The sequence below is a fragment of the Procambarus clarkii genome, chromosome 72 (assembly GCF_040958095.1).
Source record: "Procambarus clarkii isolate CNS0578487 chromosome 72, FALCON_Pclarkii_2.0, whole genome shotgun sequence".
In the NCBI taxonomy this organism is placed as follows: Eukaryota; Metazoa; Arthropoda; class Malacostraca; order Decapoda; family Cambaridae; genus Procambarus; species Procambarus clarkii.
Window position 1 is genome coordinate 1,068,660 of NC_091221.1, and position 19,874 is coordinate 1,088,533.

Consider the following 19,874-nt stretch of genomic DNA (forward strand, 5'->3'; position numbering starts at 1 on the left):
AGTCATTCCCTGGTGTTGTAGTCAGTCATTCCCAGGTGTTGTAGTAGTCATTCCCTGGTGTTGTAGTCAGTCATTCCCTGGTGTTGTAGTCAGTCATTCCCAGGTGTTGTAGTAGTCATTCCCAGGTGTTGTAGTCAGTCATTCCCAGGTGTTGTAGTCAGTCATTCCCTGGTGATGTAGTCAGTCATTCCCTGGTGTTGTAGTCAGTCATTCCCAGGTGTTGTGGTCAGTCATTCCCTGGTGTTGTAGTCAGTCATTCCCTGGTGTTGTAGTAGTCATTCCCTGGTGTTGTAGTCAGTCATTCCCTGGTGTTGTAGTCAGTCATTCCCTGGTGTTGTAGTCAGTCATTCCCTGGTGTTGTAGTCAGTCATTCCCTGGTGTTGTAGTAGTCATTCCCTGGTGTTGTAGTCAGTCATTCCCAGGTGTTGTAGTAGTCATTCCCTGGTGTTGTAGTAGTCATTCCCTGGTGCTGTAGTCAGTCATTCCCTGGTGTTGTAGTCAGTCATTCCCTGGTGTTGTAGTCAGTCATTCCCTGGTGTTGTAGTCAGTCATTCCCTGGTGTTGTAGTCAGTCATTCCCTGGTGTTGTAGTCAGTCATTCCCTGGTGTTGTAGTCAGTCATTTCCTGGTGATGTAGTCAGTCATTCCCTGGTGTTGTAGCAGTCATTCCCCGGTGTTGTAGTAGTCATTCCCTGGTGATGTAGTCAGTCATTCCCTGGTGATGTAGTCAGTCATTCCCTGGTGTTGTAGTCAGTTATTCCCCGGTGTTGTAGTCAGTCATTCCCCGGTGTTGTAGTAGTCATTCCCTGGTGATGTAGTCAGTCATTCCCCGGTGTTGTAGTCAGTCATTCCCTGGTGTTGTAGTCAGTCATTCCCTGGTGATGTAGTCAGTCATTCCCTGGTGTTGTAGTCAGTCATTCCCTGGTGATGTAGTCAGTCATTCCCTGGTGTTGTAGAAGTCATTCCCAGGTGTTGTAGTCAGTCATTCCCTGGTGTTGTAATCAGTCATTCCCTGGTGTTGTAGTCAGTCATTCCCTGGTGTTGTAGAAGTCATTCCCAGGTGTTGTAGTCAGTCATTCCCTGGTGTTGTAATCAGTCACTGCCTGGTGCAGAGAGTGTCACCTGAGGCGTCAGGGACACAGGCAGTGAGGCTCACACCAGTACGGGCCAGACCTCCTGTAACACCCACTGTTACTCGCGGCGCAACTCTTGCCTCCAAACTCAATTTCCAACCCATTCTGCCCCCCCCCACACACACACACACACAGCCTCAACGACTGGGAGTTCTAAAGGCAAGGGGAAGTTACCAAACATTTTTGTTGTGTGTGTGTGTGTGTGTGTGTGTACTCACCTAGTTGTGTTTGCGGGGGTTGAGCTCTGGCTCTTTGGTCCCGCCTCTCAACCGTCAATCAACTGGTGTACAGATTCCTGAGTCTACTGGGCTCTATCTACATTATAAACTGTGTATGGAGTCAGCCTCCACCACATCACTGCCTAATGCATTCCACCTGTTAACTACTTTGACACGGAAAAAGTTTTTTCTAACGTCTCTGTGGCTCATTTGGGTACTCAGTTTCCACCTGTGTCCCCTTGTTCGCGTACCGCCAGTGTTGAATAGTTTATTCTTGTCTACCCTGTCAATTCCCCTGAGGATTTTGTAAGTAGTGAGCATGTCTCCCCTTACTCTTCTGTCTTCCAGCGTCGTAAGGTGCATCTCTCGCAGCTTTTCCTCGTAACTTATGCCTCTTAGCTCCGGGACTAGTCTAGTGGCATACCTCTGAACTTTCTCCAGCTTCGTCTTGTGCTTTAAAAGGTACGGCCTCCATGCTGGGGCTGCATACTCCAGGATTGGTCTTACATATGTGGTATTCAAGATTCTGAATGATTCCTTACACAGGTTCCTGAATGCTGTTCTGATGTTAGCCAGTCTCGCATACGCCGCAGACGTAATTCTTTTTATGTGGGCTTCAGGAGACAGGAATCGAGAAGTATCTGGTAGAAGTAGGGATAACCTATCCAAGGATGGGATTGGAAGGAAAAAGACTAAATTACCGAAGAGACGAGACGAGACATATGACGAGATGAGGAACTTCCTAATGGGAATTCCATGGGAAACAGAACTCAGAGACAAGACTGTACAGGATATGATGGATTATGTCACTCAGAAGTGTCAGGAGGCTACAGACAGGTTTATCCCAGTCCAAAAAGTGAAAAATGAAAAGCAACAGAAGAATCCGTGGTTCAACCAGGAATGTGCAGCAGCGAAACAATTGAGTAAGAGAACATGGCGGAACTACAGGAATAATAGAACACCAGAGAACAGGGAGAGATACCAGAGAGCCAGAAATGAGTACCTCAGAGTGAGGCGGGAAGCAGAGAGACAGTATGAAAATGACATCGCGAGAAAAGCTAAGACCCAACCAAAACTGCTCCACAGCCACATCAGGAGGAAAACAGCAGTGAAGGAAAAAGTGATGAAACTGAGAAAAGGGGAGAACAGATACACAGAGAACGAAAGAGGTGTGTGAAGAACTCAACAAGATATTCCAGGAGGTCTTCACAATAGAACAAGGAGAGGTCCCTGCACTAAATGAGGAGGCAAACCAAGCAACCTTGGAGGAATTTGACCTCACCAGTGATGAGGTCAAAAGGAATCTGTTGGAGCTGAATGTGTCAAAAGCTGTTGGGCATGACAGAATCTCACCGTGGATTCTAAAAGAAGGTGCAGCAGCACTAAGTGTGCCACTCTCTATGGTGTACAACAGGTCACTGGAAACGGGAGACCTTTCGGAAAGCTGGAAGACAGCTAATGTAGTCTCAATTTACAGAAAGGGTGACAGGCAAGAGGCACTGAACTACAGGCCAGTTTCCCTAACTTTTATACCATGCAAGGCGATGGAGAAGATTGTGAGGAAAAGGTTCGTAGAGCATCTGGAAGGAAACAGCTTTGTAACACACCGCCAGCATGGTTTCAGAGATGGTAAATCATGCCTCACAGGCGTTATAGAATTCTATGACCAAGCAACACAAATTAGACAGGAATGAGAAGGGTGGGCAGACTGCATTTTCTTGGACTGTCAGAAAGCCTTTGACACAGTACCTCACAAAAGGCTGTTACAAAAGTTGGAGCAACAGGCAGGAGTAAAAGGTAAGGTGCTCCAGGGGATAAGGGGAGTATCTAAGCAATAGGAAACAGCGAGTAACAGTTACGGGGAAGTCATCAGAGTGCCTAGATGTCACCAGCGGGGTTCCACAGGGCTCTGTACTCGGACCCATCCTGTTTCTAGTATATGTAAACGACCTTCCAGAGGGTATAGACTCATTCCTCTCAATGTTTGCTGATGATGCAAAAATTATGAGAAGAATCAAAATAGATGAAGATAGATACTACAGGACGATCTGGACAAACTGGAGGAATGGTCTAGAAAATGGCTGCTAAAGTTCAACTCAGGAAAGTGTAAAGTAATGAAATTAGGCGAAGGGAGCAGGAGGCTGAACACAAGGTAGCATCTGGGAGGTGAAATCCTGCAAGAGTCAAATAGAGAGAAAGATCTGGGGGTTGATATCACACCGAACCTGTCCCCAGAGGCCCACATTAAAAGAATATCATCAGCGGCATATGCTAGACTGGCCAACATAAGAACTGCCTTTAGAAACTTGTGTAAGGAATCGTTCAGGACCCCGTATACCACTTATGTAAGACCAATCCTGGAGTATGCAGCTCTAGCCTGGAGTCCATACCTAGTTAAACACAAGACAAAGTTAGAGACGATTCAGAGGCATGCCACCAGACTGGTCCCGGAACTGAGAGGAATGAGCTACGAGGAAAGGCTAAAGGAGCTAAACCTCACAACCCTGGAAAACAGAAGAGTAAAGGGAGATATGATAACCACCTACAAAATTCTCAGGGGAATTGACAGGGTGGACAAAGACAAACTCTCTGGCACGGGTGGGACACGAACAAGGGGACACAGGTGGAAACTTAGTACCCAGATGAGCCACAGAGACGTTAGAAAGAATTTTTTCAGTGTCAGAGTAGTTAACAAATGGAATGCATTAAGTAGTGTTGTTTTGGAGGCTGACTCCATACACAGTTTCAAATGTAGATATGATAGAGTCCAATAGGCTCAGGAATCTGTACACCAGTTGATTGACAGTTGAGAGGCGGGACCAAAGAGCCAAAGCTCAACCCCCGCAAACACAACTAGGTGAGTACAGGGTATTTCTCCAACATTATGAGGGGCGGTCCTTGCCCCTGCCGGACACTGCTGAATGGTGGTCATGTCGGACCGCAGTCGGGTCATCACCTTTGTCAGCGTGCATGGTGCGCCCTTTGAATTCCTGGAGGAGCTGCTGCAGCACTACTTTTGGCAGCTTGGTCCTGTCTTGAGTGTGGGGCTCAATATGGATTCCTCCGGGAAGCTTAAGGGCATTCAAACTAGTATCCGCACTCTGGGGATGCGGCTGCGGTCGGACATCCCGTCCTTGGTGCAGCTCATGGGTTATTACGTCCGAGTCTACTACCCACGTCAGCCTTGCACCCGCTTTCGTTGTGGTTTGTCGGGCCACCTAGCTGCTGCCTGCTCGGCGGATGTCGTCACTCTAGTGAATCTCTTTCGTGAGGATAATTTCCCGCCGCTGGCTGTGGAGGAGGACCCGGTGGATGCATTTGTGGACGTGCCCTTGACTGATGTGACGCGCTCGGTGTCGGACGGTGCACCTGCTCCTGGTGGGGCTTGTGCTCCAGTGGTTGTGCCATCCTCGGTTGGGAGTACTGCTGCTGGTGGCGTTCCTGGTGTTGCAGTAGATCTCCCGAGTGCTCCCTCTCCGTCTCCAGCTTCTACGTCTTCTGTGCCTGTTCATCCGCCTTGTCCTCTGGATTCTGTCTCTCCGTCCTAGCTGCTTGTCCCGGCTGTGCGGGGGGGGGGATGGTGGAGGTGGGGCCTCATGCTGTGTTGGGACCGGTCCCCTCTGTCGTTGTGACTTGTTATGTCTTGCGTTGTGTGAATGTGCGCCCCTCCTGCGCTTCATGCTTCAGGTTCTGCCTCTGGCTCTGAAGATGTGCTGCTGGGTTCCAAGCACTCGCGTCGTTTCACTCCTGACTGGGCTGATGTGGGTGAAATTGATGCTTGTGAGTTAGCAGATGTTGATAGGGTGGTAATTAGAGTGGCAGTGTCGCCTGTGACGGTGGTGGAGGGGGGTTCACGTGCCTGCTGCTGCCTCTGGTAACAATGTCTCTTCCTTAACCTCTGTTTCTTCTCCTGCAGGGGGTTCCCCACAGTGGGGGGGGGGGTGGTCCCTCCTCCTGTGGTGGGTAGCGCGGATGGTGATGTGGGCCGGGGCCTTGTGGTGGTCAACCAGGATGTCCGTCGCAGGGATTCTGTGCCAGTGCCCGACCTTGTGGCTGTTGTTTCGGCTGTGGCCCCCTGTGGTGTTGCTCCCTGACGTGCCTCCTCCTGTGATGCAGTCCGCTGTGGACTTGTCTGGCGAGGTTGACCTGGATGACCGGCGTGTTGGTGAAGATGTTTTCGACGAAATACGTACTAGCAAGAATCCCTTACAGTGGGAGCGGGTGTTGACGATTCCTTTGTGTCCATCTATTATTTTGGTACCTTGTGTACGCGTTTTGATGTCCAAGGTTTCGGAATTCATGGCGCGTCCTCGTGCGCTTGTTAATCCTAATACGGAGTGTCTTTGGGAGGAATACTGTCTCCGTTTTCCAGTGGCGGACTTTCCGAAAAAAATATGAGTAGGTGTGGTTTAGCTTGCTCTCTCGTCTCCCGTTTGTTATGTCTGCTGTGGGCCCGTTAGGCGTATTATTGTGTGCCTTAACTTTGTTTGTGTTCTGTGTTTTGTACTTTCTATCCAATGGGTCCCGGCACTATGTGGCATACTCCATACTGAACTTGTAGATCAACTTGCGACGCATTAAACACCATATACCGCCCTCAGGTGAAGCAAGTTTCCCTCTCACATACGCCTCTGTTCTCGTCGCCGCTCCTCTATCGACGGCTCGACGCAACTAGCACTTTTGTCGCTCTTCTTATTCTCAACATTCACGCGTCTCCCTACATCTGTACTGATCCAGTCATCGGCGGACTAACTCTTCATACAAATTGCAAAACTATCAAGAAGTTGTCACCCCCTCAGATGGCTGGGGTGCGTCCGATCCCACGCTGGTCTTCGCCCCTTTCAGGGGTTGGAGATTTAATAAAACTGGTTATTGAACCAAACTGATCTTACTGACGAACAGAGACCCCCCCAACCACTCCCTGCTAAAAATATGACCAGCAATGGACACTGGAATGCTTATAATAGGTTGGTAGATCACCCTGTAATCGCCTTGTTCTCGAAAAGGGGATTCAGCTTTATCTTTATTCAGGGGTGTGGCTCCAAACTAGCCTATTGTCATGAGTACACACCCACTCGAGCCGCCGTCTCTCTCTCTCTCTCTCTCTTACTATCCAGGAAGCCTCACCAAGACAAGAGCAAAATCCAGCTGTCAACAAACAGACATTTATTACATGAAAATACATACAACAACAAAAATATATAATATTACAGTACAGCACTTTAGGCTATTACTAACCGGTAACACTCCAATATCACATCCTGAGTTCAAATAATTGTATTAGGCTGCTGCTCAATTCTTGGCACACAACCAACTGCCTCCTCAGTGCTTAAGGCTGAATACTTGGCGAGTTGCGTGGTGACCGCCGGCCAGGTCGGACGTTCCTGAGGTCTCTCCGCTCCTGGCTCGTGTTTACGTTGGGTGATTGCTGGTTTGCCCTGCTGGTGGTGGTTTGCCACTGACAGGGTGACGTTTGACTTTGCCATGGGGACTTCTCGCCCTCCAGTGAAGAGGACTTTGTCGGCTGGTCTGGCATTTACGGTGCCGGTGGACCATTCATTGGTTGGTGTCGCCCTGGTGGACGTGCTGCATGTGCAGCTGTCGGACCTGGTGGGCTTCCAGCTGCTTCAGGGCAACCGTGCTGTGGTCAAGTTCCGCTTCCAGGCTGCCTTTCAGGCGTTTCTCGTGCGGTGTGAGGGGCGTGTTTACCCTCTCCCTGATACTGCCGGCTCCGTTAAGGTGGTGAATCTTAGTGTCACCTTGACGTCTGTGGCGGTGCATGGTTTCCCCTTCGAATTTCAGGACGACTTCTTGACCTCCTGTTTTGAACGATTGTTGGAACAAGGTCGTTGCCGGGCACTGTGTTGGTATGCTTGACGGCTCTTGCACCCTGACGATGTCGCTGAAGTGTAGTGTACCGTCGTCGATGTCCGTGTTGGGTTACACACTCCGCTGCCTGTATCGGGGTCAACCGCGCACCTGTTATCGGTGTGGTCACGAGGGTCATCTGGCTGCGGCGTGCGACGTGGGAGCAACTGGTCAGGTGCATGTTCTTCGTGCGGAGGATTTTCCGCCACTGTTGCGTTCGAACGGTTCTGAGGACGGAGTGGGTGCTGTGCCTGAGGCGCCTGATTGCCTGTCTGCTGCTCCGCCTGTTGAGGCGGGTTCTACGGCCTGTGCGACACGTCTGGTGACTGCTGTGGCCCCTGGGGTTGTTGAGCCGGTGTGTGTGGGTGTCGGCCGTCGCCTGCGCTGTATGTAGTGAAGAGTGTCCCGGTGGAGGTTCATGTCCCGTCTCCGCCTGTGGATGTGGTAACGGCTCCCGGGGACGCGGGTTCTGCTGTTTTAGAGGGGGTTCTTCGGCAGGGGGTGGTGCCTTCCGTGCCTGTGTATGTTGACGACTGTAGTTCTGCTCTTTCCATCCCTTTGCAGAAGCGTGCGCGTCGGTGTTCTGAGGCTGTTTCCCTGGATGATGTAGACAGTGTGGGTGATGTGGCCTCTGTGGACTCTTCGGACGGTGCGGATGTGGCCTGTGTGGATGTGAAGATGGTGGCTGTGCCTGAGGAGGGGCCTGCTTGGCGTGGTGTGGTGTGGCCCGTCTCGAAGCGTTCGCAGCGGGCTCGGAGTGTCTCCCCTTCGTGGTGTGCCTTGGGAGGAGGTTGGAGAGTATGGTGCTCAGCTGGCATCCCCCGCCGTGGATTATGGTGCTGTGCGGGGCTCCGAAGTTGCTGCCTGTGCCCCCCCCCCTCCTGCGTCTCCTGCTGTTGGATCCCTGCAGTGGGGGGTTGTCCCTGATGATCGGGACCTCGTCGTGATGTTGCTGAAAGATGTGCGCCGAGGGGCCTCGGCTCCTGTGCCCTGTGATGAGGTCGGTGTTGTGCCTGCATCCCCTTCAGTTCTCCCTCCGTCGTTACCCTGGTCTGGGAGCAGCCTCGTCCCGACTGCTGGGGTCGTGCCCTGTGAGGATCCGGTGTTGGGCCCTTATCGGGATGCCCGGGTGCTTCCGATCCCGTGGTGCTCGTCCACTATCTGGGTGTCGCGGGTGAAGGAGTTTGTGTATAGGGTGCCGGATAAGATGTCTCAGCCGAGGGCACCACCTGGTGGCCATGTGTCCCCTGACACGTGGGTGATTTGGAATGCGTACTGCTTGCGCTTTCCATTACACAAGTTTCCGGAGAAATATTAGTTGACATCTTGCGCATGCCGCTCCGCCGTGCGTGGTTCAGCTGCTGCCATGAACTCGACATCCTGCCCTATGGTGTGGCGTGTCTCCCTCTAACGTCCGCCTCTGTTTTCGTCGCCACTTCTCTCTCTACGGCCCGACACATCTAACACTTTTGACTTTCTTCTCATCCTCAACGTCACCGCGTCTCCAAACATCTGTCCTGGTGCAGTCATCGGGAGGGTAATCCCTTCATGTAAACAGCACCTATTCTCAAGAAGAAGAAGAGTACCTGGCATATTAAGTATGTCCACCAAAAAAGAAATCGGTCTCTCACTTTACACTGCGTCTTTCATGCCAATATGCAATCAAGCACTCCCTAATACTCATTGTGTCCATATGATTCTCTGTTCTACTTCCCGAGGCCCACCACCAAGAACTTCTATCTGGGTCCTCAAAATCAGGTAGATACTCCTGCAGTTCTTCCAATATCTGCTGCAAATGAAGTCCTTCTCGAATGTCAGTGACGCTTCTCTAAACGTCTTCACAAAAGAAATGTATAGCTCCCCTACACTCGAAGTTCCTCCATATCAATGGAATTCCACTCCTCAACTTAAAGGTCTGCTCCCGCTTGGAGTTCACCATATAATCCTCTTCAGACCAAAGCTCTTCCACTAACCTCTCCCATACAAACCTGTAATTTCATTACCAATCCATAATAACATGTTTCCTTAATAAAATATAAATAAATGTATTTTCAATAAATAAACTCCTCCATCCGATATCCCTTTCAACACTCTGGCTCTGCCACGGCGGGTCCCCATTTTCGGATGAGTCCACACCGAAATCAAGCTGCGATGATCGCCTGGGGCTCCACCCCTCCCTCCTTCAACTCAGTCACTCATTGACCACAAGCGAGTAGGCATGTGCTGCTCCTGCCTCCAACATGTTCACTAATCTCTAACTTCTTATCTCTGCTCACTGTCTTAATAAAATCTCTAATATGCATAAACGTTTTCTACGATCACTGGGTACATGATCAAGCTCTAATAAATACTCTATCAACTAATAAATAAGCTTACCACAGAATTTAGGACATCAGGGTGCTCACTCTGGGGCTGCAAGATGGCATTATTCTCAGCTGTCCAACAAAATCACTTTAAAACTGCCTCTTAAAACTTCTTTCAATCCTGACTTGAGTACACAAAGTCACCTGACAGGCTCCACACAGAAATACCTGCTTACTCTCCGCTACTCGAGAATATAACACATTAGAGTCCACACAGGCACGAGCACCCACTAGGCTTCAGGTCGTCTCTAATATCTTCATAATCACTGAGAAATGACGTACGTCGCATCCTCGGCAGCTTACTTGCCAGCTATACACTGTTGCCTTCACTCAAACATGTTATCCTGAACCATATTCTTCTGTCTTCCCCGGGAGACAGTGGCGTATGTCCATTCCTGACGACTGTGGCAACTCAAGTGATGCATTACAATATCTGCCAGCGTAACGTCACATCACAAAATGTCGACATCTTATTCCATCTAACTTTAATAAGATGTTCATCCTCTGCTTGTATTGGTTTCAGTCACTCACTGATGTTTGAGTAATATATTTCCTTCCTCTGACATCTTAATCTGTGGTCAGGAGTGCAGAATAACTCTCACCTGGCAGATCCACCTCACCAGGCTACCTGGGGCCATAACACCCCTAAATCAACATCATCATCTCAGATGTACGAGCTGCTTAATTGCAGCTGTTTTACATTCATGGACGTTTATACAGTGGTGTAAACTGCACATAAATGTGTATAAATAGCACGACACACCATCTGAAATGTTTTATTAAGTGTCTTGCCATAAACAGTGAGAGGGAGTGTGGCCACACCGGGGCGACACTGGCCTCCCTCACACACAGTAAACACAAGGCCTCCACCGCACCTCATGGGGGATATTCAACGATGTACAAGTAAGTAATTATTAAAAGAAGGCACCAAGCCCACGATGTGCAAGCTGCTTAATTGCCGCCGTTTTATATACGTGGATCTCGGCGTGGTGGTGCAAACTGCACATCAATGTGTGTAAACATTAGGACAAAAAGTTTAAAGTGATTTAAGAGTGTCTCTTGCCATAAAACTGTAAGGTGAAGTGTTATTTGGACCACAGCTGAAACCAACAGCTGATGGAGCTACCAGATGCCATTACAACACCACTTCAACAATGGTAGTTAACAACACAGTCTCCGACTGTGTTGTTCTCCGACTGTTGACTGTGTCAGTCAACACAGTTTAGACAGTCTCCGTGGTGTAGTGGTAAGACACTCGCCTGGCGTTCCGCGAGTGCTATGTCATGGGTTCGTATCCTGGCCGGGGAGGATTTACTGGGCGCAAATCCTTAACTGTAGCCTCTGTTTAACGCAACAGTAAAATGTGTACTTGGTTGTAACAAGGATTCTTCGCGGCGGGGATCGTATTCCAGGGACTTGCCCGAAACGCTACGCGTACTAGTGGCTCTACAAGAATGTAACAACTCTTGTATATATCTCAAAAAAAAAAAAAACACCATCTGGCCCAACACGTAGGGTACGTCTTAGCAAAATATGACTGAGAACTCCATAACTGCATATGAGAGGAGTTGGTGGTGTAATATAGAGATTGGATCAATATCTTGGTGCCACTAACCCCATTTATTGCAGGTGGGGTTATACCATGGGCTGACGAGCACACCTCAGTAAGTAAATAAAGTGTCACTTAAAAATATTCTAACTAGGTTAATGAATATGTAACAAATAACATATTTGATATATTGCAATCGCTTAAAAGTAAATTAATGTATTAATTTTCAACAGATAAATTCATAGCAATAAAGAATTAAATATCCAATCCTGTCAGTCTTTTATATAATTAATATTTGTCAAGATACCAGAGTAAAAGAATAGGCTAAAATAATTTATAACCGTATCAGTGCTAACTGCATTATATATATATATTATTATTTATTTTACAAATGGGTAAAGTGATCATTTTGATCCAACAGATAAATGAAAGCACCAACAGTCCTGTTGAATGACCCTGAAACAGAGCCACCTGAACACAGAGGTCAGATACAGTCCACTACCCCCATGAAGATAGCAACAGTTTCCTAGTGGACCACTGGATATAGCTACTATCACTGTTGACAGCTCCTTGTGGACCACTGGATATAGCTACTATCACTGTTGACAGCTCCTTGTGGACCACTGGATATAGCTACTATCACTGTTGACAGTTCCTAGTGGACCACTGGATATAGCTACTATCACTGTTGACAGTTCCTAGTGGACCACTGGATATAGCTACTATCACTGTTGACAGTTCCTAGTGGACCACTGGATATAGCTACTATCACTGTTGACAGTTCCTAGTGGACCACTGGATATAGCTACTATCACTGTTGACAGCTCCTTGTGGACCACTGGATATAGCTACTATCCCTGTTGACAGCTAAGTTTGCTGTTATGTTAGTAGTTAGATCTTTATTTTAGGGAGTCAGAAAATTAAGCCCCACACCTGGGATATTGAGTTAGAGTTGGTGATGAGAGATGGGTGTCTCAGGCCGGTGAGTCAGGGGAGTGGGTGAGTCAGGGGAGTGGGTGTGACAGGGGGAGTGGGTGAGACAGGGGAGTGGGTGAGACAGGGAAGTGGGTGAGTCAGGGGAGTGGGTGAGACAGGGGAGTGGGTGAGACAGGGGAGTGGGTGAGACGGGAGTGGGTGAGACAGGGGAGTGGGTGTGACAGGGGAGTGGGTGTGACAGGGTAGTGGGTGAGACAGGGAGTGGGTGTGACAGGGGAGTGGGTGAGACAGGGGAGTGGGTGAGACAGGTGGAGTGGGTGAGACAGGTGGAGTGGGTGAGACAGGGGAGTGGATGAGACAGGGTAGTGGATGAGACAGGGGGAGTGGGTGAGACAGGGGGAGTGGGTGAGACAGGGAGAGTGGGTGAGACAGGAAGACAGCACCTGTCTGCCTCACCAATGAGCAGCAGAGTGAGGCAGACAGGATCCATCAACTCAGATAATGAGCTGTGTCACTCGCCAGCGACTGATACCAGAGTTTAATTTAGCCATATATATTCACTATAAAACACTTGAATCATTTTCACTTCCCAACACCATCGCTTGTCAGTATAAACATAAATTATCTTCAAGCTATTAAAGCCTGGATAAAGAAGGCTTGTTTTAACTTTGGAGATAAAGAAAATATTAATTATAGGAATATTTTTTCTAGAATATTAAAACAATTATTAAAGCCTTTAGTCATGTAATAATAAAATGCTCAAATATATTTTCACAAAATTATCAACTCGCAGACCTTAACGATCACTGAAGACGGTAGAGCGGCACTTCTTTGTATGTATCCACAAACTACGGGCTCGCCATAGCCCGTGCTACCTGGAACTTTTTGTTCCAGCTAGCGAATCTTAAACAACAACAACAACAACAACACAAATTAGCTATATTTTAATAGTCAACAATAATTTGAAGTCAACTGGTGCAACATTTAGGGAAAGTCTCAACACGGTTTCTGCAGAAATCGTTCAATAAATCTTATATACATTTTTTGCCATGTTTAAAATGTGTTCGAAGCTTCTCTGTAAAGTTTCTCCTAATGACCATTATCAAAACCGTCTTTAAGAAGTAAAGTAGGATTGTAAAGCCATTAAGACGACTGGAAGACTGGCTGTCTGGTCGCTAGCGACACATCTCAGACTTCATCACCTACCCTGGGGTCAGACGGCTGAGTGGGCAGCACTCGGGATTCGTAGTCCTGAGGTTCCGGGTTCGATACCGGGTGGAGGCGAAAACAAATGGGCAGAGTTTCTTCCACCCTGATGCCCCTGATGCCTACGGGCTGCTTGTTGGGAATGTGTAACAAAATGAAGGCCTGGTCGAGGACCGGGCCTCGGGGACGCTAAACCCCGAAATCATCTCAAGATGTGCTCTCTATGCCAGGACCATGGGGACACCTGTCAACCCTTCATAGCCACATCTTATTTTTAATTCTATGTCTCAGGCGGATACTGGCTCCTCCCCGCTCCTGTCTGGACGATGCTCGTCCAGTCCAACAGCCAGTTAACCTAACCCTAACTTAACTTAACTTAACTTAACTTAACTTAACTTAACTTAACTTAACTTAACCTAACCTAACCTAACCTAACCTAACCTAACCTAACCTAACCTCACCTCACCTCACCTCACCTCACCTCACCTCACCTCACCTCACCTCACCTCACCTCACCTCACCTCACCGGCCCGGCGTGTTGACCAATCATGATCGCGGGTCGTAATAATCCCCGCGATCCTGTTACCAATAACAGGATCGCGTAAAAAGAATCCATTTGTGTTATAATGCTTGAGAAAAGTTTTCTAAATGTTGGTTTGACGTAGCCAGAGGGGTGGTGGTGCTGCCCTCTGGAGGGTGGTGGTGGCTTCTCCTGTCTGTCACTGCGGCGCTCAAGTGAAACACTCAGGGCTCAACCACTCGTGCAATTGCTGCGCAGTGCTACCATGATACCAATAGATGTCCCATTGTCATGCATCTTGAAGTTGGACCTAGGCAGCCACTGTGGTTCTTGGAGTGGGAGGGACAGGACGCCTCTTTGGTGGAGGGACGCGGCGACTTGGTTCTTGGTTCGTGAGAACCAAATGAATCTGATACGGGGTCAGACAGGCATTGGAAAGTCATAATCTTTGTCGGTTCCTGGAGTGCCATCCTCTATTACTTCCCATCCCCGCCCCCCCTGGGTAACCCCATGTGCTTCCCTCTATCCCCAACCCCCCATGCTGGCCTACGAGGTGGGTAGAGGAGCAGCGCAACGATGGTTAATATATTACTGGTGGCTGTACTGGGGGCTGTACTGGTGGCTGTACTGGTGGCTGTACTGGTGGCTGTACTGGTGGCTGTACTGGGGGCTGTACTGTGGGCTGTACTGGTGGCTGTACTGTGGGCTGTACTGGGGGCTGTACTGGGAGCTGTATGTGGGGCTGTACTGGTGGCTGTACTGGGGGCTGTACTGGGGGCTGTACTGTGGGCTGTACTGGTGGCTATACTGGTGGCTGTACTGGGGGCAGTACTGTGGGCTGTACTGGGGGCTGTACTGGGAGCTGTATGTGGGGCGGTACTGGGGGCTGTACTGTTGGCTGTACTGGGGGCTGTACTGGGAGCTGTACTGATGGCTGTACTGTTGGCTGTACTGGGGGCTGAACTGGGGGCTGTACTGATGGCTGTATTGGTGGCTGTACTGGGGGCTGTACTGGGGGCTGTACTGATGGCTGTATTGGTGGCTGTACTGGGGTCTGTACTGGGGGCTGTACTGTGGGGCTGTACTGGTGGCTGTACTGGTGGCTGTACTGTGGGCTGTACTGTGGGCTGTACTGGTGGCTGTACTGTTGGCTGTACTGTTGGCTGTACTGGTGGCTGTACTGGTGGCTGTACTGGGGGCTGTACTGGGGGCTGTACTGTGGGCTGTACTGTGGGCTGTACTGGTGGCTGTACTGGTGGCTGTACTGGTGGCTGTACTGGTGGCTGTACTGTGGGCTGTACTGGTGGCTGTACTGGTGGCTGTACTGGTGGCTGTACTGTGGGCTGTACTTGTGGCTGTACTGGTGGCTGTACTGGTGGCTGTACTGGTGGCTGTACTGGTGGCTGTACTGTGGGCTGTACTGGTGGCTGTACTGTGGGCTGTACTGTGGGCTGTACTGGTGGCTGTACTGGTGGCTGTACTGGTGGCTGTACTGTGGGCTGTACTGGTGGCTGTACTGGTGGCTGTACTGGTGGCTGTACTGGTGGCTGTACTGGTGGCTGTACTGGTGGCTGTACTGTGGGCTGTACTGGTGGCTGTACTGGTGGCTGTACTGGTGGCTGTACTGGTGGCTGTACTGGGGGCTGTACTGGGGGCTGTACTGTGGGCTGTACTGGTGGCTGTACTGGGGGCTGTACTGGTGGCTGTACTGGTGGCTGTACTGTGGGCTGTACTGGTGGCTGTACTGGTGGCTGTACTGGTGGCTGTACTGGGGGCTGTACTGGGGGCTGTACTGTGGGCTGTACTGGTGGCTGTACTGGGGGCTGTACTGGTGGCTGTACTGGGGGCTGTACTGGTGGCTGTACTGGGGGCTGTACTGGTGGCTGTACTGGTGGCTGTACTGGTGGCTGTACTGGGGGCTGTACTGGTGGCTGTACTGGTGGCTGTACTGGGGGCTGTACTGGTGGCTGTGCTGTGGGCTGTACTGTGGGCTGTACTGGTGGCTGTACTGGTGGCTGTACTGGGGGCTGTACTGGTGGCTGTACTGGGGGCTGTACTGGTGGCTGTACTGGTGGCTGTACTGGTGGCTGTACTGGTGGCTGTACTGGTGGCTGTACTGTGGGCTGTACTGTGGGCTGTACTGTGGGCTGTACTGTGGGCTGTACTGTGGACTGTACTGGTGGCTGTACTGGTGGCTGTACTGGTGGCTGTACTGTTGGCTGTACTGTGGGCTGTACTGTGGACTGTACTGTTGGCTGTACTGTGGGCTGTACTGTGGGCTGTACTGGTGGCTGTACTGTGGGCTGTACTGTGGGCTGTAATGGTGGCTGTACTGGGGGCTGTACTGGTGGCTGTACTGGGGGCTGTACTGGTGGCTGTACTGGGGGCTGTACTGGTGGCTGTACTGGGGGCTGTACTGGTGGCTGTACTGGGGGCTGTACTGGTGGCTGTACTGTGGGCTGTACTGGTGGCTGTACTGGTGGCTGTACTGTTGGCTGTACTGTGGGCTGTACTGTGGGCTGTACTGGTGGCTGTACTGGGGGCTGTACTGGGGGCTGTACTGGTGGCTGTACTGGTGGCTGTACTGGGGGCTGTACTGGTGGCTGTACTGTGGGCTGTACTGTGGGCTGTACTGTGGGCTGTACTGTGGGCTGTACTGTGGACTGTACTGGTGGCTGTACTGTGGGCTGTACTGTGGGCTGTACTGTGGGCTGTACTGGTGGCTGTACTGGGGGCTGTACTGGGGGCTGTACTGGGGGCTGTACTGGTGGCTGTACTGGGGGCTGTACTGGTGGCTGTACTGGTGGCTGTACTGTGGGCTGTACTGGTGGCTGTACTGGTGGCTGTACTGTGGGCTGTACTGGTGGCTGTACTGGTGGCTGTACTGTGGGCTGTATTCCCTGGAACACTAGTGAGAGCCACACCCTGGAACGCTAGTGAGAGCCACGCCCTGGGACACTAGTGAGAGCCACACCCTGGAACACTAGTGAGAGCCACACCCTGGAACACTAGTGAGAGCCACACCCTGGGACACTAGTGAGAGCCACACCCTGGAACACTAGTGAGAGCTGCACCCTGGAACACTAGTGAGGGCCACACCCTGGAACACTTAGTGAGAGCCACACCCTGGGACACTAGTGAGAGCCACACCCTGGAACACTAGTGAGAGCCACACCCTGGAACACTAGTGAGAGCCACACCCTGGGACACTAGTGAGAGCCACACCCTGGGACACTAGTGAGAGCCAAACCCTGGAACACTAGTGAGAGCCACACCCTGGGACACTAGTGAGAGCCACACCCTGGAACACTAATGAGAGCCACACCCTGGAACACTAGTGAGGGCCACACCCTGGAAAACTAGTGAGAGCCACACCCTGGAAAACTAGTGAGAGCCACACTCTGGAACACTAGTGAGAGCCACACCCTGGAACACTAGTGAGGGCCACACCCTGGAAAACTAGTGAGAGCCACACCTTGGAAAACTAGTGAGAGCCACACCCTGGAACACTAGTGAGAGCCACACCCTGGAACACTAGTGAGAGCCACACCCTGGAACACTAATGAGAGCCACACCCTGGAACACTAGTGAGAGCCACACCCTGGAACACTAGTGAGAGCCACACCCTGGAACACTAGTGAGGGGCCACACCCTGGAACATTAGTGAGAGCCACACCCTGGGACACTAGTGAGGGCCAAACCCTGGAACACTAGTGAGTGCCACACCCTGGAACACTAGTGAGTGCCACACCCTGGAACACTAGTGAGAGCCACACCCTGGAACACTAGTGAGAGCCACACCCTGGAACACTAGTGAGAGCCACACCCTGGAACACTAGTGAGGGCCACACCCTGGAACACTAGTGAGAGCCACACTCTGGAACACTGGTGAGGGCCACACCCTGGAACACTAGTGAGGGCCACACCCTGGAACACTAGTGAGAGCCACACTCTGGAACACTGGTGAGGGCCACACCCTGGAACACTAGTGAGGGCCACACCCTGGAACACTAGTGAGAGCCACACCCTGGAACACTAGTGAGAGCCACACCCTGGAACACTAGTGAGAGCCACACCCTGGAACACTAGTGAGAGCCACACCCTGGAACACTAGTGAGAGCCACACCCTGGAACACTAGTGAGAGCCACACCCTGGAACACTAGTGAGAGCCACACCCTGGGACACTAGTGAGAGCCACACCCTGGAACACTAGTGAGAGCCACACCCTGGAACACTAGTGAGAGCCACACCCTGGAACACTAGTGAGGGCCACACCCTGGAACACTAGTGAGAGCCACACCCTTCGTATCATGACGATACGAAGGGTGTCTTTGAGATCAAAAGACACTCCGTTGTCCAATTATTATGTGCGTTCCCTCCAGGAATTTTGATTGGTGCTGGCGGCCCGCTTAGTCGCGTGGTTATCCCCCGATTGCCCTGACCAGTTACGTCTTAACCAGTTGTGTCTAGACCATTTGCGTCAGGACCAGTTGCGTCAGGATCAGTTGCGTCTAGATCATTTGCGTCAGGACCAGTTGCGTCAGGACCAGTTGCGTCTAGATCATTTGCGTCAGGACCAGTTGCGTCAGGACCAGTTGCGTCTAGATCATTTGCGTCAGGACCAGTTGCGTCAGGACCAGTTGCGTCTAGATCATTTGCGTCAGGACCAGTTGCGTCAGGATCAGTTGCGTCTAGACTTGTTGCGTCTAGACCAGTTGTGTCTAGACCAGTTGCGTCAAGACCAGTTGTGTCTAGACCAGTTGCGTCTAGACCAGTTGTGTCTAGACTAGTTGCGTCTAGACCAGTTGTGTCTAGACCAGTTGTGTCTAGACCAGTTGTGTCTAGACTAGTTGCGTCAAGACCAGTTGCGTCTAGACCAGTTGCGTCTAGACCAGTTGCGTCTAGACCAGTTGCGTTAGGACAGTTGCGTCAAGACCAGTTGCGTCAAGACCAGTTGCGTCTAGACCAGTTGCGTCAAGACCAGTTGCGTCAAGACCAGTTGCGTCTAGACCAGTTACTTCTAGACCAGTTGCGTCTAGACCAGTTACGTCTAGACCAGTTGCGCCAGGACCAGTTGCGTCTAGACCATTTGCGTCAAGACCAGTAGCGTCTAGACCAGTTACGTCTAGACCAGTTGCGTCTAGACCAGTTGCGTCTAGACCAGTTGCGTCTAGAGCATTTGCGTCAGGACCATTTGCGTGAAGACCAGTTGCGTCTAGACCATTTGCGTCAAGACCAGTAGCGTCTAGACCAGTTACGTCTAGACCAGTTGCGTCTAGACCAGTTGCGTCTAGACCAGTTGCGTCTAGAGCATTTGCGTCAGGACCATTTGCGTCAAGACCAGTTGCGTCTAGAGCATTTGCGTCAGGACCAGTTGCGTCAAGACCAGTTGCGTCAAGACCAGTTGCGTCAAGACCAGTTGCGTCTAGACCAGTTGCGTCAAGACCAGTTGCGTCAAGACCAGTTGCGTCTAGACCAGTTGCGTCTAGACCAGTTGCGTCTAGACCAGTTGCGTCAAGACCAGTTGCGTCAAGACCAGTTTCGTCAAGACCAGTTGCGTCTAGAGCATTTGCGTCAGGACCAGTTGCGTCAAGACCAGTTGCGTCAAGACCAGTTGCGTCTAGACCAGTTGCGTCAAGACCAGTTGCGTCAAGACCAGTTGCGTCGAGACCAGTTGCGTCTATGATTTTCGAACTTGAATACTGTACGGTCGGAGCCGGTCGGCCGAGCGTACAGCATGCTGGACTTGTGATCCTGTGGTCCTGGGTTCGATCCCAGGCACCGGCGAGAAACAATGGGCAGAGTTTCTTTCACCCTATGCCCCTGTTACCTAGTAGTAAAATAGGTACCTGGGTGTTAGTCAGCTGTCACGGGCTGCTTCCTGGGGGGTGGAGGCCTGGTCGAGGACCGGGCCGCGGGGACACTAAAAAGCCCCGAAATCATCTCAAGATAACCTCAAGATAACGATTGAGTCAGCGCGAGTGACATCTTGGCGGAGCTGGACCTCCACACTAGTAACGCCTTGTCTGCCAGTAACACTTTTACCCATAAAAAGCTTAATAATGCTTTACCTGGAGACAT

General features: G+C 50.8%; 1 protein-coding gene across 1 annotated transcript; it reads left to right on the forward strand.

Moving 5' to 3' along the window:
- The first annotated feature begins 10,459 nt into the window (after positions 1-10,459).
- Positions 10,460-19,479, forward strand: LOC138356407 (bromodomain-containing protein DDB_G0280777-like). Its single transcript, XM_069312547.1, has 3 exons — positions 10,460-10,484; positions 18,278-18,886; positions 19,073-19,479. The coding sequence occupies exons 1-3, from the start codon at positions 10,460-10,462 to the stop codon at positions 19,477-19,479; spliced, it is 1,041 nt and encodes a 346-aa protein (XP_069168648.1).
- The last annotated feature ends 395 nt before the right edge of the window (positions 19,480-19,874 follow it).

Excerpts from the sequence above, each read along its gene's own strand:
- LOC138356407 (XM_069312547.1), top strand. The coding sequence starts at position 10,460 with ATGGGGGATATTCAACGATGTACAA. Across the intron at positions 10,485-18,277 it reads GGATATTCAACGATGTACAA|GACCAGTTGCGTCAGGATCA; the intron begins GTAAGTAATTAT and ends CATTTGCGTCAG. Across the intron at positions 18,887-19,072 it reads GTTGCGTCTAGACCATTTGC|ACCAGTTGCGTCTAGACCAG; the intron begins GTCAAGACCAGT and ends AGTTGCGTCTAG.